At 36.3% G+C, this 18,719-nt stretch overlaps 1 protein-coding gene across 2 annotated transcripts in view; it reads right to left on the bottom strand.

Annotated features, from left to right (window-relative positions):
- Positions 1-18,719, bottom strand: part of PRDM5 (PR domain containing 5) — an 83,092-nt gene that overhangs the window by 10,853 nt on the left and 53,520 nt on the right. For both annotated transcript variants that reach the window (XM_014949844.1, XM_014949845.1), the window contains exon 14: positions 7,458-7,543. In XM_014949844.1, the coding sequence (XP_014805330.1) occupies positions 7,458-7,543 (86 nt within the window). The remainder of the gene's footprint in view (positions 1-7,457; positions 7,544-18,719) is intronic.

Below are 18,719 nucleotides of genomic sequence, written 5' to 3'. Positions count from 1 at the left end.
CTGCTTGGTGTAGAAACTCCCCACAGAGTGTGTCAGACCATGCTGAGGGCCAGGCCAAGCGAGTCGTTCTTTACAAGAAAACCTGTTAGAGAGCAGCTGTGGTAATAGACCTTTGAGCCTCAGCAAATTCCAGTGTCAATGCACGGGGTTTTTTTCCTATGTTTAAGAAGAGTGATGGGTGGTTTAACTATCAATGAAGTGGTGACACACAATGTATTGCTCAATTCTTTTTGAAAGACCAGCTTTCATCTTAATCAAAGGGCTGGGAATTGAGGTATAGCGTAGTAAGAAAGGCAGTAAAGTGCCTACTGAAAAAAAGAGTGGCTTGTGTAGCTAATGTTTAGCTACACTTCAGCCCTGAAAAAAAAAAAAAGCTGATTAATGTCAGGAAAAAAACAACACTGATACTTTCTGCTAGGTCATCACCACTAGCAACACATCCCCCATTGAGAAGAGAGGCCAAGGCACTTAAGAACACAGATGGTGTGAGTTAATGGTGTCCAGCTCTGTATTTAAGTGTGAAAAATGTGCAAGAACGAACAAGATGCTCCCTTAGTAACTGGAAGGTTTTGGAACTTATAGCAAGTGGCTCACCCACAGACAAAGGCCTACTTAAACTATCAGACTTGCATTAAATTACTAAAGTAATGCTGACACAGGAAGACAAAGGCTGATGAGTTTACAACTCTACAGAAGTAGCAGGGATTTGAATCTTATAATGATTAAAACTCAATAAACAACCACTTTACAAGTACACATTTCCTCAGTTGAGAAGTAAAATCCTTTAAAAAAATACTTTCAATAATTAGAGCAGACACAGAAACTTTCCTATTGAAACAATTGTGACGGGATTTTGGCAAATTTAAACAAGAAGTCACTTTTATTAGAAGGGACTGATGTTTTTCTTAGAGAAGTTCTCAATCAATTCAGTTTTGGGCATTTTGAAAAAAATACATCTGAAATTCTTGCAATAAATTTGTCATGAAAATAAAAACATGCATCTTCACTGAAATGCCAGCAGAAAAAAGGTCTATTTCTTCAAAAACCTAGTATATCCAATTAGTTAGACCTTACCAATAACTTCTAATTTTCCACATTAGTTCTGCCTATTTGCTACCTACAATCTGTCAGGTTTTTGTTTCTTTTTTTTGAACTGCTGAAGTTAACGTCTACTCCTAAAATTTAGTGAAGCAGAGTTTATTTAATGAGCCATGATGAAAATCCAATAGATGTTGATCTGATCTTGGAAAAAGAACAGTATCAATATAAAAATACACATTTTCACTCTCTGAGGAAAAGATGATAATCAGTCAACATTACATAAAAAAGAGTGTGAAAATATAGGTGCAGTGGGATTCAAACCTTCTATACACTGCATACAAACACAGATTCCACAGGCAAGGAAACCACAGCACTGGCAAAGTCATCATCCTCAGACAGATGTTTGGGAACTCACTCATGTCTCACCAATAGGGAAATATAGAGAAAATCTAATATTGAAAAAAAATCAAAATTCAATCAACACCTCATATTATTTCATTACACACTGTCATGTGCACAGAAGACTATATTTAGTATGCAATGTAAGTTTTATTTTTGGCAATAGCGTGGCATGCTGTTTGTGGAACATGTTGACCTTTTTAAAAAATTAATACTTCCCGGGAAACACAGCACAAGTGAAATTATGTCACAATTGTCAATACTGTTCTTGTGTATTTTTAAGTATTTTACTTTAATATTCTTCTGGCTTAAAAAAAAAAGAATACAGGGGGTTATGTAAAGTTCCAAATGAGTGCCTTGGAAAGACTGTTTATCTCAGGACACAAATGAGGACAGTTTTCTTTTTATACTATCCCAGCAGCAAGACGAAACACTGAGTTGAAAAGAAAACCTCAACAGGAGAACGCCTAGCTTCCATGGTTATCATGACTTATACCTATTCCCATGAAATTCATAAATAAAACTCAAAATTAACTCAAGGTTGGCTGTTACACATACTCTGTCAGGCCTTGAGTCCTTAGCTTCTAAGGATATCACTAGACTGACATCACTTATGTGACTGCAACCCATGCAGACATATTCACAAAAGCTTCAGACTAATGCTCTCAGCCACCACTAACAAATTAGCTGTGAGACTGAGTTCAAGAGTTGACTTCAAAACATATCCAATACTCACAGAATCACCTATGTTGGAAGGGACCTTTAAGATCATCTAGTCCAACCATTAAAAAAAAACAAAACCAACCCACAAAAAACCACAAACCAGAAAAAAAAAAACTAACCAACCACTAGATCACACCAATCCTTGCAATTTTGAGGCTACACTGCTAACAGTATCCAAGCTGCCCAGCTTCAAATGAACAAGAAAAAACAGGTGACAGAGATTCCTAGACAGTATTGTGAGCACTGATCGGTTAAGTGTTCAGGGAAGAACCGAAGTTTACTGCACTGTGAAGGCTGGAAGTTTGCACATATTTGTATGTATCTCCTCAAATCTGATATGGTCTGTAAATCAAATTCATCAAGGATTTCAATGAGTTCCTCATTTATGTTTTCTTAGGCTGTTATATTTCTTCTTCTTAAGATAAAAAAATCCCAAAAGACCAAACCATAAACAAACCACATTTACTTTCATAGAAACAAATCAGTACTCAGATGACATTTTAATATTAGGTGATTGGTACTCTCTTCTCCTTACATTGACAATAAGGATTTTGGCTTACCTTCTCTGTTTACTCCAGAGTTGGAGCTGACACCTGTGGCCACCCAGGTTGTATTCAGTTTAGCAGCTGCCAGACCTTAATCAACTTTCTACAATGATTTTTCCAGCAGCCTTCCCTGATCCACAGAATCAGGTTTGACATTTAATCCCACTGGTAAAATATATCTAGATTTAATCTCTACAATGACATTTGCCATGTTGGATGTCATATTATTACTTTTAAACTACTTGACAATTTTTCTGGCCAAAAGACCAGAATCTTTTTTCAAGAGACTTACAAGAACAGCCCTCGCGAAAGAGTACTATGATTATGGGGTTTTTTCCACATTGCTAGGTTTAGCTGATACAAAAATGCCTCCTGGATTTGCACACCTTTTTATTTATTTTTTCAATAAGTCCTTTACATGCAAGAATAAATTTCAAAATAAAATGCACGTATAGGAAAGGGTAAGAAAAGGAATAGCCAACATCCTTACAATCATTTGTCTTGAGAAGTCAACGCACCGGTTGCCTGAAGAGAGAAACTTCAAGTGTGATTTCCTGTCTTTTCTTCTTCCAACTGACAGAAATTAACATTGGCAAACACACTACATTTATTTCATAAATGTTAGTTTTGTCTTTGTTTAAATGGCCTACAATCACAGAACAAGTTTTAGTGAATTAGTATCATGCTGAGGAGTTTCAAGCTATTTCTGCACAGGTATAACCTTTCTTCACTAGAAAAGTTCTTACGTAGTACATAGAACACATCTCCTCTAGTGTCTATACATGCTTTTGAAGCACACTTCCGAAGTGTCCCATTACTGTGCTTTGGTGCACAATTCCAAAATGTTTTGGACTGCATGACCTGGATCCCTTTTGGAAAAAATTAAACCAGAAGGTTTTTAATGCATTCCGGGGAGTGCTATTGTGCATTCCGTAGGACCAGACTACACATAATCTGCAGTAAAATCCCTGAAACACATACAAGATAAACATCAGGTTCTCTGTGCCAACTGTTTCTCTTTACATTCCAACTACTGCATTGTACTACTTGATAACATACATATAGTCTCTGATTTCCAGAACGAAGAATTAGACCAAAACTACCCTGAGAACCAGAGAGGTGCTACAACGTGACTGTGTGCATTCACTTCCAAAAAGACTTACATGTGAGTAGCTCAGAATTTTCAGTTTGGGTTACATTGCTCCTGGGTAAAGGTCTGAAATGCTCAAAGCTGGAAATTCAACTATCAGTACTACATACAAATATGTTAGGCTATCAATCTCGCAAAGTAAACCATCCTGATATCCATAACTCTTAATCACCTCTACGAAACAGAGTCAAGACAGAATCTGACTAAATGAGCAAGAGTACTGGAGAATTCCCACCTTCTTCTCCAGGGAGTAGCATGTACCTGCTTGAGAATGAGGAAAAGAGAGAACACCTCATGCAGTAATGGGTCTTAAACTGTCACTAGTTCTGCATCCTGGACAGTGCACAGCTTACAGCTTTGCTAGCATCCCTGTGTTCAGTGAAACCTCAAGGCAGGTGATCTCGATACTATAAAGCTATTATATATAACCTCCATGCTAAACAGCTGTTTTCTCTACTGAAAGGGGCTCTTTTGTTTGTTTCCTGGATAATATTTTTCTAGATTTTTTTATTTCCTCTCAACATACTGCTAAGTTAAAAATCATGCATAAAAACACATAAGAATCAATTATTTAAATGTTCAATGTCTCATAATGAGATCCTGACTGTCAACCACTATGTTCCTGACAAGCATCAACCTACTACAAGCATTAAATAAATCTTCATGTTCTTGCCAAGCACACAAGTGCTCTTGTAAATAATGGCCTCTTTTCAATTTACCTCTCAGTATTTTCTCTCTCCCTCTTCCTTCTTATTTCTTCCAAATGCCCAAACTCCCTTCACTACTCTGTTCTCTTTCGTCTGAATCACACCACCTAAAATACGTATTTATTTCCTTATACCTGTACTAATATTTACTCATCTGAACAATTAAACTACAGCTTATTATCCTACAGTACTGCATGGGTAATGTTCTGCAGAAGAACAGACTCAGCATAACCACTCCTTCCAACTTTAAAACCTGTGAAAATTCATAATAAGCTTGTCTTTCTATACTGTTGCTATTATTATTACTACTAGTCAACATTTTTCCTCCTAAGACTTTAAAATTTTTAGCTATCCAGTTCACTTTAGATATTGAATAAAGTATTGAAGTGTAAGGAAGAGGGAAACTTGGGAGAAGCAATGTTATAGTAACAGGCTTCAGCTTTCAAAATGAGCTAGTAATGTTAATGTTATCAATATTGATTCTTATTATCACGAAGTAAAAATATTTGAGGATAAATGAATATATAATGCTATTCATGCATGAATGAGCTTCACTGTGGAGCTTCAGAATAGGAATAGCATATAAGCAGCATGGCAGCAAGAAGAATCAAAACCCCAACCCAAGGTTTTAAAAAAATCTCATTGTGCCTGCATATTTTAATCCTCTGGTCTAACTGTAAAGATTTCCTGTGGCCCGCTTAGCACACTCACAAACAAAAGAGGAGAAATGAAAAAAAAAAAAAAAAATCTATTTTCCTAACTCTTCCCTTCCCTATCAGCTAAATAACAATGATTGAATTGTTCTTCTGTCACTCATAAGCAGTGTTTAAATTATTTTCTATTTCCTCTTGTTTCAATATTAATGTAATGTCCTCAGTATGTCTTTCATTCCAATTTTATAGAAGCATTTTGGAGCCAGCCTGCAAATTTCAAGGGGGTTTTTTTGCTTACATATAACAGAGGGAAATATGATTAAATATGGGGACATATGTAAGCAACAATTTACATAGAAGAGGTAGTCGCAAGCAGCCAAACAAAAATAAAGTAGAAAATTCTCTACTAAGGTACGTAATTATGTTTCAGAGCATAGCTAAGAGCAACAAGCCTCCCAAGAAAGTACACTCAGCTGAAGAGCAACTGTAAGTTTTCCATTCAGTACAATTAAAAAAAAAAAAATCTCTACTTTGAAGTGACTTTTTTGTTTTTTAGATTGTTAACATAATATATCTGAATGCTTTATTATGTGCACCATGTGGGTAATCAGGACTGATGTATACAACCATTGAAAAATTATACAATTATCAAGAAAAAATGCACTGCTTTCCTCCACTGAAGTACTACATTTTCTAAGACTGTAGGATATGCAATCCTGCTGTAAATAACTGCTATCAGTTAATTTACAGCTTTTAAGCAATGAGGATAACGTTTGTAAAGTTCTCTAACCTCACTCATTCATTTTGGAAGAAATCATCACTTGGTTTAAGTCACTATAGTCAGCAGAGATACTTCATTACAGGCTCTAAGGACCTATTCTTTTTATATTTTTTTTTTCCTACAGAGGCTGGAGGGTTTGCTTTTTTTACTCAAACTATATGACAAATCAGGAAAAAATTAAAATTGGCACTATTTCAGAGCTGGTCTTTTTTACCGCTCCTCCCATTCATAGCCATGTAGAACATACACGGTAATGAGATTTCTCCTGGTGCAAAAAGAGTAATATGGGACAGTAAGAACAGAAAATATTTTATAACACTTTTTGAAGTGATTTAACAGCTGGAAAGAAGGAGAAACAATTAACAACATGAGGCTAGCCTGCTCCCAGTGAACCACCAGGAAGCATTGTACATACTACTATAACTTTTAAATGAAAGCTTGGGGTACACAAGCTAAAGCTTTATCTAGGACCACCAGTTAATACTCTCAAGACCTAGGCAGAATGGTAGAAAGTTAAACAAACAGGATTGCTCTTATCTTTACTTATTTAGAAAGCTAGTCTGTGTGCAGATTTGCATATGGAGACTTACTAACTTAACTATTACCCATCCTATTTCGTAATAAAGAATTTTCTCAGTTTGGCCTTAAGGCTCCCTTTATTTCTGTAAGCAGTAACAGCTCCCAAGGAAATAGTACTAAAACCTACAGTTTACTTTTTGTTTGTTTTCTTATGCTGAATGGGAAGGCCAGAGGCAGGTGGTACATCAAATGCTAGACCAGCCTAACTTCTGTAGACCTCCCTTCACTAAGGGAATTCACATCTGGCTGTTTGAAGACAGCTCTCCATCTCTTTGCTGGCTGAGTGGAGCCAAGACCTCATCTTTGTCCTCTAGTAAATATACATACATGGCAATACTTCCCCAGAACAGGGAACTTTGTGTTAACTAAGAGTCGAGGTTCAAAAATAATCTTGGAGACATCTGCAATTTGCCTTTTATCTTGCATTCAGTTAAATAAAAGTCAAATAAAGTCATTTTGCAGCTTAATGTTTGTCATTAGTTTGTAAAGTACACCCTCTACAAAAGCTCACAGTGACTGCATTCTAAGGAGACAGTCAAAGCACTGGATACTGAAGTTTCAAGAATTCAGTCCTTTTCAGAATTGTTTACTCAGTAAACAATCACAAGCATTACTTTATATCTATAAACAAGAAGAAGCCGGTACTGCTATTAGTTCAACATGTAAGAAATTGAACACAGAAAAAAATAGAAGGTCGGAAAGGGAATCATAATAAGAATTTAACAGTTAATAACATAAATCTTTGCCTCTTATTTTGATAAGTATAAAATACCTTGGTTGGTATAGCCTAATCTCTACACAAATAGTAAATATTTACTTTTTCCCCCACATGATTCATAGACAATTCTCAATTAACAATAAAAACTAAGCTACACTTACCCTTGTGTGGGTGCGAATATGCATCTTCAATCCATCATTCTTACTAAAAGCTTTGTCACAGTAAGGACACTGGTAAGGACGCTCACCTGAAAACAAGAAAAACATTAAAATCTGTAAGTATGGCCTCAGTACGTGAAGGCCTTGCAGCGCGGTTATTTGTCAAACTGAGGTACTTTTTTCATGCCTTGACTTCACACTCAGTTCAAACAAAAGAGACACAAGCATTAGAAAAATTACAAATAAAGGTCCACCTGAGCAGGATGCAGGGCTGGATCAAAACATCCCTCTTTGCTGCTTTATTTTATTCTAGCAGCATATGAATACAGTGAGAGAGCCTTTTGGGGGGGGGGGGGGGGGGGGGAATATCTCCAAGCACTTTACCTCAATAATAGGGGGGGCGGAAACCAACCAAAAAAAAAGAGTAAGAAAGAAAAAAAGAAAACACCTACTGCCCTTGCTCAAATCACATTCTACAGTGACTTACACATGGTGACTTTTATGGTTAGGCATTAACTGCTCCCAAATATTTCTTCCATTTCACATCTGGTCATTATTAGAGCTCTCTGGGTGTCAGAATCCCAATGAAATACAGCATTTAAAAAAGAGTGGGTTTTGTATCTGAACTAACTGTGTTAGAATCTAGTTAATCAAAAGTTTCTGCAATTTTTGTGTTGCAATTTATGACTGAAATGGAACTAGAAGGCTCTTAGCATCTGCCTTGCAGCATCCCATATCTTAAAGGTATTTAGTTTAATGCTCCATTAAACCGGTGTCATTTAGCATCGATTTTCTCAAACTCACATTAGTGTAATGTGGACACTGAGCTACACAGAACCAAAGAGTGAAGAGTTTCTAAGGTAGCTCCATGATTAGGAAGAAGTGATAAAGCTTTATAGTTCCCCAAGGGCACTTTCATTTTTAACTAAATCCACTGGAATCCAAGTCCATTGCCTCCTCTTACTGTACACAACACTTTAAGAGCAAATATCAGGCTGTTTCTAGCACAAAAACAGAGTTAACAAATTAAGACTATTTATCTATTAACTAAATGGAATTTTTTTCTAGACAATCATAACGCTGAAGGTGTGACAGACCATTACTTGAAAATATAATTTAAGCAAAGCCTATTCTACTAACTCAATGCACAGCTTTCTGTTCATAAAAGAATCTTTGCGTGTATAGAGATTTAACATAATCCAAATGTCAAACACTTACTAACACTCATACTCAATCCTGGAAAGAAAGGTAAGTAAGATTAACTACATTTTAGAGTTAAAAAAAACCCCACCGGACATATTTCACTGATATGCCAAAGATCAGAGTGCAAATGAGTGGCAGTAACAGAAACAAGCAGTTAAAGCTCCACAGTCCTGACTTGGAAAAAGGAAGCCTCATCTCTCATCTTTTCTCCACATGAGTGCTCCTCCATGATTGCTCAGAGGGAAGATACTGGATGTTTTCTTTCTTGGGAACAAGATGTCAAAGGATCACAAAAAGTATGTAATGGAGACAGCTTACAGAAACAGCTCTTCAGAAAGACTGATTGTGAATAAAGTACAGCCGATCAACCGATAGTCACTGTTGTTGTATCTCCATATAGTGCCAGGTTGTGTAGAGATTTGAGGGCAGCTGAGATTAGACGATTATTTAAGTTATGGGATAAGGGAAAACCAACTATTTAGTAGATAAACTATTCTGTTCTTTTCAGTCTTTTATTACTGTTTAGGTAACTGCTAATGACAAGAGCAAAAAACTGCGTAGCAAAGTACATGTGAAATACAAATATTTTTCTCTTGTATTCTGCCATCTCTCTCAGAAAGCACAACTGTGTGAATGACTTTTTTTTTTTGATGATGACGACAAGCGCTGCGTTATATCTGTGTTTTCATTGAGCAGTTTGAAATATGATACTCTCTCTCATGACCCTCAATGTCTTTAATCCATGCCTCCGAAATTCAAACACTCCAACAGTTGTCAGTACTCAAATATTTAATTAATTCAGCCGACATTTTTATGTTTTAGGGATTTTGCATGTAGAAGTTAAAGCTCTCAGCAGTTTGCAAGCAGATGAGTGTTGACAGGTAGGAGTTGTACCCCTCCTCCTTCTCTCCCCCATTCTCGAGTCTCCTTAAAGAGAAAGACTTTTGCTTTCAAAGGACAGCTTTGAGCTTGTCTGAAATGGATTAACAGTGTCCTTCAGAAATTAACCATGGAGACCATGGTACTTGATGAGTAATTTCTTAAGAGCTTTCAGCAGATGCCAGTAGAGGGCAACAGTATTACTTCATATCAACACGTTACACCTGAAAAAGTCTGGCTTGAAGCAGCTGCTATGTATTGTCAATTTTCAAAGACCTCTGCTGTTCCAAAAATCGAGTTTCCTATGTAACACAGACTGCAAACTCTGACTTGACATTGATGCTTGGTGACATTCCTTTTTCTAAATTATATGAACAACTTCTCATGCACTTGTGCCATTAAAAATTGTCAGCAAAAGCACCAAAAAGATGACCCCAAACAATTTAACTGTTGCTCTTACATTATTTTTTTTCACCTAGTCTTTGTAGCCTGTATGCCCAAAATACACACAAGTGCTCTTGTGCTTACATAAGCAACTGTTTCCCCTGTGCATACACAGCTTTTAAACACATAACTTACCTTCTACCTCAAAGAGTTTTATGATTTTACAAAATTAACTGTGGGCCACTTCAAACAAATCTATGCTTGGAACAGCCATGTTTCTTAGAATCAATTTCTTAGTCTTGCTAACCAGTCCAAAAACAAGTTTGTGCCACTATTTAATAAATATATGGATATTTATAATTTTTTTAAATTAAAAAAACTTATCTGTATTTTAAGATTATTCGATCTGTGAACAAGAGTAAGATTCCCCTCATTTACACCAGCCATGTGAAAATATGATATCTAATTTTAGCTAGTTGTTCTAAATCCCAACAACAAAAGAAAGAAAGGATGGATTGCTCTCCAGAAAGGGCCTGACTGTTGTCTTAGAACTGAATTAACTGCCCTCTGGCAATGCATGTTTTTCTCTGCTGTATCAGTAGCCTTTACTGTGATTTATATAAAAAATTTGTGGATAATGTAGGGGAAAAATCTTTTAACTTCCAAATACACTACAAAGCTTTAATCCTAACACTTCACATTTGGAAAATATCTGGAAAAAAAAAAAGGCCTGACCATCTATGTTGTTGTTTGCAACCCTGAGACTACAATCCGCCCTTTGCAGTAAAACATTTCCCAGGCTTTCTACTTCAGTACAGTATCAAAATCAAATACATCTTAACTTGACAGTCTGTCCGGTCAACATGCCCAGAAGTAACCTTGTAAATGCAACACTAAGAACAATTACCATCATTAAAATAGCAAAACATTCAAGTAAGACAGATGTAACAAATGTGATGTTTAACCTCAAGTTACAGCTGACTGTCATGTCCTTGCTGTCCAAGAACAAACTGCTCAACGCATTAATGGCACTTCTGTACAAATAACCCCAAATAAATAATCCGTGGATAAACTGCAGTGGATTTAATATAATTCAAAGTCTAGACATTCTACTTCCAGATTTTGTATGAACAAAACCAAAGCTTTTAACATAATAAAAATAAATGTAACCCTAATACAAGGATTACAAAAAACAATACCATGATTGAAAACCATATGGGATTTTGATCTGAAAATATGTCATGATAGAATTTATATTTTTTTTCCCCCTCAAGTGTGTTCATCTCTAGCTTGAGATCACAATACCTACTAGACCTTAACTTAGCAAAAGAAGCTAAACACCAGATTCTTCTATTCCAGTTCAACTTGGGATGGACAGTTTCCTATGACACATTTGCAATCAAAGGTGCTGTAAGGCAATATTTACAGTGAGTTTAGCACCCAGCTTTCCCAAATTCTGATACCCCAAGAGTAAAGCAATTAAGAAATAAAACAAAATACATATTAGTTTTTCAAGACTTCAGTGGGTAGAGCTACATATTTAATAAAGACTTTGAGACACAATAACTCAAATTAATCACATATGTTGCTATTTTCACACTGTATTTTGCATTCTCTCTAGTCAATTTAGCCACAAAAACAGCTAATGGCAAAATCGGGCAGAAACCTGATATAAACAGCAATGTTAGTAATTACTTTGAAACAATGACCTCAAGTAAAAACAAACAAATATGTACTTTGCAGGTGGAATAATATATTCCCACCAAGTTAAACATGCAACATAGAAATAGTCCTAATGTGAAACCAGGAACAAAAGGTCTGAAGAAAATTGCAGACCGAAAAAGAAACAGAAGCAATGAGAAGAAGGTCAATAGCAGGCTAAACTGTGCATTTGAAAGAACTACCACATTCAGTTTTGGAAGCAGTCTCACACAGCTCTTTCAAACTACATACGAGCATTACTTCTATTTTATTCTGTTAAATTTGAAGTCATATTTACTGTCCTCATTCCCATGCAGGTTGCTTGGTCACTTTTATACGATTTTCATGTATGTATGTTAGCCTTATGAAATCCCTGGCTTTGTGTCTTTATTGGAACAAAACTGCTGTATTAAGAAATGAAGAATTTTAATTACACAGCAAAATTATCAAGGTTTTTTTCTGTACTTTTTAATATGTCTGTGCTTGGTCAGTTGTGGTATTCAGTGCCACTGGTCTAGGTCAGCACTCACAAACATCAAAAAAAAGGCTCATGACAGACTGCACTGAACATCAGGTCATGTGCAGTGTGTGTAACTTAAAAGGAATTGTTTTCTTCTGTTTTCTTTTAAAAAAAAACAAAACCAAAACATTATTATGGCAATGTGGTCCCTCAGAATCTTCCACAGATCATTTACCATCTTCTAAATATAGCTCTTTTTCAGATGCTGAACTACTTATTATAAAGATTAGAAAATTATTTCTTTAAAAAATATGAATGTATTATTTCAAAATGTCAATTTTTTTAAAAGTTATGGTAAAGTATAAGCCTTTTTAAAGGCCCAACTTCAGACTGGGGTAGGGGAGAGGGGAAGAAGGTAGACTGCACCATCACCCAACTGCGGTGGAAAAAAGGCAGCTCACCTGGGGAGGAATTTGGAGGCAAGGGGGCCATCTGGATCACACATGCAACACTCCATACCAGGTGATCAACAGGGCAGCCCAGAATGGGAATTGCAAGAAGACTTTTTTAGTCAGAGATAATCTGGGGTGATGACAGCATTCAACAGCAAGTAAGGATGGGCAAAAGGTTAACGGATATAACAAAATTATAATCTGTGATATATGCTTTAAAACATTAACTGTTCATATAGAGCTTTACACATTTATCCCCAACTGCTGTTGCTCTGTACATAGTGTTCCCATCAAATTAAAAAGAAAGTTTGTGTCCTTAACTGTACAGGATTCAGTTAATGCATGATACAAATATGTACACACACACAAAAGAAGCCTAAGTACACAGAACTGAATTTCTCCTACATGAAAAGGACTTCATTAGGAATTAAAATTAAGATAAATAGGAACTCAAGGAACCAAGTGATTTCAACAGAACTTAAATTAGAAAATGCCGAAAAAACAATTATTGAATGAAGATTAAATATGGAGACTTTAAGAAAATATTCAGTAAATTTCACCACCTTGGTGTTGTACAGCATGTCAAATGGCCCTTGAGAAGACAAACACTTCTTCAAAATAATAAAATTTCCTCTTGTGTAGATGTGGCAGTTTCCTAGAAACCGAGTAGCATTTTCAAAAGCATTTAATACCCTAGGTCTCTCCAGCATTTTTATAATTTTGACCAGGGATTCTAGTAAGGGAAAATAATAGGGGAGTAATCAAGAAACTTGGCAAACTGCAGCAGCTAGCTGCTCTCTTTACAACACCTGGACTAGTTTTAATCTGGACTAGACAACAAAAAACAGTGATCTGGCATATACAAAATTCTGGCCTGCCCAATTTTCAACCATTAAACACTCAAAATTCAGCACTTTAGAAGGTACAGAAGTACCCACCAAGGAGTAGCTTTCTCTTGCCAAGAACCAAACAACTTTGCAGTTTGAAAAACACAATACTTGGGGATGTCAGCTGAGACAAGACCCAGAAACATCAAATATATGCATAATTCTACACTCATAGTCAGCCAGATAAAGAAAGGGATAGCTCTTTGACTGCTCTGAGAACACTCCTGGTGCCTGAGAGAAATAGAAAGACAGTACATAGCTATGGGTCAATTAGACACATTTCTTACTCATTCTTTATTTTAACCAACATTCAAACCTGGCAGACTCTGAAGACAAGAAATTAAATCTTTCTGCTTTTTTTTTTTTCTCACTGATGATCAACAAAACTAAGCCCATGTGTTTGTGAATGTCTTCTAACCAAACTCCAATACTTGTGTATTTTCCAGGCACAAGGGAGAACTAGAATTGCTTTTATGTGAGTCAACGAAATGCATTTGCCACTCACTAAAAATGGACACATCAGAAAAAACCTCAAATGCTGTTCTTCTCAAAATAAGGGGAAAACAGATTGCTTTAACCATTTTTTTTCCCTATTAATACTCCCTTTTGTAAGTACTTAGTCACGCCTTATTCTTTGAGGCATAGAAGCAGTATCTTTTCACAGCTAAGAAGGTTTTTCTGCAAAGTTTTGGGTTTATTCAGAAAATTCAGACTACCTGTGGTTAAGACCAATAGTCAAAACGTTTGCCCTATCTGGTCCATAAAAATTATCATGATATAATTAGGTTTTAGCTACTTGTAACTAAATGAATTATGAAGACTAGTAAAGAACCCTACAAAATAAGGCGGCTATCTGAATCTGTACAGTAAAGTCTGAACTACCATTATTAATTATTTACAGACTTTCATCAGTTCTACAGTGGTATTAAGATTTTAGTCACAAATAAAAACCCGACACACTTACTTTAAAGAATAAAACAGTTTCATTCTTTGCATCTATCAAATCTATCTACCAAATTAAGCAGTTTGGTTTCCCCATGAATGGAGTACTTAAGTCTATGACTTCGGTGAACCCAACGGTCAACCAAATCTTTTAAAGTATACGCATTAATCAATCAGTAATTCATTTGATCTAAAGATGTCATTAGGATTCAAATAATCTATCCCTTATAAGAACATTTCTTCATTCATGGAAGCAGCCAACAAGAAGCTGACAGCTGCATGAAACTTTACAGGTACTTTTAAAGATTTAACTGTTGTCTGGAGATAAATAGGACAATGATGTATAAACTGAAAGGTTTAGAAATGCAGAATGCTTACCTTTGAGGCCTTCTGCAAGCTCCTTTAAATTCAGTAGATAAAAGAGAGATCATTTATAAGTTATTGAATAGAAACAACCTATCTGTAGACATTTGCAAGCTGTTCACTGACTAGATACAGATACATTTTTTCACATACTTCATTGTGATATAAAAGGAAGTTCCTTCGAGCTTCCCTTTTATCTATTTTTTTTTTTAATGTGAGAAAATATAAATTACTTACAATTTACCAGAAGTTTTGCTAGAATAAGGATCCTGGCTGTACATTATTTCAAATGTACATGAATAAATAGTTGCCTGTTTAGCTATTAAAACTTTAGAGACATATTTTACACAGCAATAAACAAGATTTATACTGTACTTCAACTCATTACTTCCTTCAACTACTCTGAAGTCTTTTATGCCCATAGATGACTGAACTACTGTTTAATAACCAAAGACTTTTATTATAACCCCACAACTAATATTTTGTTTGGTTGCTCAGGAATTTTTACATGGAAGTGCAAAATGTGGACCTAGATTTTTATGCAGTTGGACCTTAAATATTTTAAATATGCTCAAATGCCTAGTTAATCAAATTGTAGAAATGTGACTACAATGGCAAAGTTAGGACCATAAGATCAGGCTCTCAATGCAGAGACATCTCAAGAAGGCAATCAGCACCTAAAGTTACAGGAGACCAGTATGATGAAATGTTTTCCCAAGATTATGAAACAGTCTTAATTTTGAAAATGGAAAATGAAAAGGTAAGCTTAACTGTGTTGACACAAAGGATATAGAAGTCCATGGTCTGAATGCTTTTTGCTGTTTTAATGTAATCTCATGGTATTATCTTTTACTCATGTGTACGGAAGCAAAAAAGAACCTTCTCAACTCGTGCTTACAAAATGAAACATTTTTTTCCACATACCAAAGAATATAACATGTAAGAATGCCATATTAAATCATGGGGTTTAAATGGCTTAAAATAGAAACGTTAATTTTTTCAGAAAACATTTAGGACAGATCATAGAATGGTTTGGGTTGGAAAGGACCTTTAAAGGTTATCTAGTCCAACCCCCCTGCAATGAGCAGGGGCATCCTCTACTACATCAGGTTGCTCAGAGCCCCTCCAGCACGGCCTTGAATGTTTCCAGGGATGGGGCATCTACCACCTCTCCAGGAAATCTGGGCAAGATATAAAGTCATAGTTATCTTAGTGGCTATTTATCAGAACTTTGACTAACTCTGATGGAAAAAGCAAAGTAAGGTTACATTTTAATCTATATTTGCATGTGTAAGCATTTTCTGGAAGACATGCATGGTCATTAGTGGTCCCTCACCAGTCCCTATATAATGGAGTATATTTAAAACATTTTAGTCTCTTAACTCAATAATAAATTTACCTGTAAATATAAAATACCTCACAACAACTTTCACTGTTGCACAACTTTATGTGCTAAATCCCAAAGATAGAAGGGATTAGGATACAACTAATTAGGAAAGTAACAGTATAAAAATCAGACAGATAAAATGCATGTGTGTAGACACACATATATATATTACACAAGCACACACAAATACACACCCCAGACAGCAATTAACAGATTTAAATAGCTGTGTCTAAGTCAAGCGAAGCTACACAAACCGCAGCCAGCAACTGTTAACACTGAAAGTTGCTTGAAACTTTAGGGAAGTAATTAACCTCCTGGCTCCCAGTTTTCAAGCCCAAGGAGCAGGCCATAGAATTTCTTTTAAAATTTATGAACTAGCCGAGGAATTTATATCACAGTCAGAGGATTCTTTTGCTGAATTAACCCCAGCTCCCTCTGACCCTAAGAAGTCATAAACCAACAGGATACAGCAGAGGGAGAATGTGCTATAGTGTTTCAGCTGACCTACGGAGCGCTGCCTCTGTCATGCCAAGGCTGCAAACCCAGATGATGAATTACAGAGCAATATGCAAGGTTCAGACGCAAACATCAACCCCTTCCCTCTAACATGCACATGCAGACACGTTCACTCACCCCAAACCAGTTCAGTTTCTGCAAAAGGCCAAGTACTGTTAGGGCTCATTTACAGAGTCTTACTCTAAGATAAAAGAGGGAAGAAAATTGCTTATTGAGGAAGCATGCATACGTCTGTGAGTAACAATATGTAAGAACACATGCTGTGTATTAAATAAAAGCCCGAAACCCATTGAGCTTCTCTTTTTGTATACGGATTATTAAGCATATCAAAAGTACAGTTCCAAAGCAGAACCAGGAGGGTAACCAAGAACCTTGGCTTTTATAAAGAACAGCTTTATAAATTAAAAAAAGGATAAAAATTGATATACGAGTCTCTTGAGAAAGAACCCTGCCTGGCTTTATTTTGTAAATACAGAACAAAGCCTCTTATTCAAAGTAGCTAATAAAACAAAGTCTAGCTGACCACATTCACAGAAAATGGGATAACACAAACGACTGCAACAGGACCTCAAATCTAATCAGCTGTAATGACGAAGACATGAAGGTCTTTGCAGTATTTACACTTACGGTGTACTGCTTGGTGGTACCGAAAGCTTAGCCCCAGCTGAAGGCTTATTCACAAAGATGAATCATCTCCTGAAAACAGACAGTGGCTGGTTGCTTCACCTCTAGCTCAGAATGAAAAGTCATACTTTGAAGTCTAACCAAAAGAGGAAAAAAAAAAAGAAAAAAAAAAAAAAAAGGGCACAGTTCTGAATTGTTCACAGTTCTGAATTAAAACCACAGCACTTAATGGATATCAAAAGCATGAAGTATTCAAGACGGCAATATTCAGAAACCAAACATCCATCACTGAGCAAGATAAGTTTGTGACTACACTGTTTGATGAACTGAAAACTTCTTACTGCTCAGAAAATCCCTGAAAAGTTGACAACGATTTTCACAATGCCACAAACTTTATTACTAAAAGCCATCAAAGGAGTACTCAACTTTTTTGTACCATTTGCAGACAACACAGATTCCATTCACCAACTACCCTTACTTTCTTTGGAAATGATGCAAACTATTCCTCAGAAAGCTGTGCTTCCTCAGGCACACTGAACTTGGAACAACTATTTCCTCTTGTTATTAGTCTGCATGTATCACAACCATGAACAACTTGGCTGAAGTCTTCAAGCACAGTACAAGTCAAAACCACCTCTCCAGAAGTACAACATGAATCTCACTACAGCATTTTCTCACTAAACACCACATAAGGTATTTTGCCATATAACTTACAGATTTTTTTTTTTTTTCCAAACCACAAGTCACAACTTCGCAATAACTCCACCTTTCCCCCCCTCCATTTCATCATGACAATCGAGAAAAGGTGAGGAATCATAACAGGATGGCATCAAAAACAACCATAAAAATGCATTTCACTTGATTCTCATAGTGAAAAATGTGAATCACAAAATTCTCCACCAAATTGTCTGGAGCACAAGTCTTAGTCTGGAGCACAAGTCTTATGAGGAAAGGCTGAGGGAGCTGGGGTTGTTCAGTCTGGGGAAGAGGAGACTGAGGGGCGACCTTATAGCTCTGTACAAGCACCTGAAAGGAAGCTGTAGAGAGGCGGGGGTCGGTCTCTTCTCCCAAGTTACAGATGTCAGGACAAGGGGCAATGGCTTCAAGTTACGCCAGGGGAAGTTCAGGTTAGATATTAGGAAACATTTCTTTACTGAAAGGGTTATCCAGCATTGGAATGGGCTGCCCAGGGAGGTGGTGGAGTCACCATCCCTGGAGGTATTTAAGAAACGTGTAGACATGTTTCTTCAGGGCATGCTCTAGTGCCCAAGATTATTGGTTTGTCGTGGGCTGCTGAGTGGGTGGGTGATGGTTTTTTTGGTTTGGTTGTTGTTGTGTGTTTAATTAGTGGACGGTGGTTTTTTGTTTTGTTTTGGGTTTTTTTTGGTGTGGTTTTTTTTTGTTTGTTTGTTTTTGTTTGGTTTTTTTGGTTGTTTTGTTTTGTTTTTTAGTGGTTGGACTCGATGA

Source organism: Calidris pugnax, unplaced genomic scaffold (assembly GCF_001431845.1).
Source record: "Calidris pugnax isolate Ruff unplaced genomic scaffold, ASM143184v1 scaffold42, whole genome shotgun sequence".
NCBI classification, from domain to species: domain Eukaryota; kingdom Metazoa; phylum Chordata; class Aves; order Charadriiformes; family Scolopacidae; genus Calidris; species Calidris pugnax.
The sequence above is the reverse complement of the archived record's forward strand: the minus strand, read 5'-3'. Positions and strand labels throughout refer to the sequence as shown.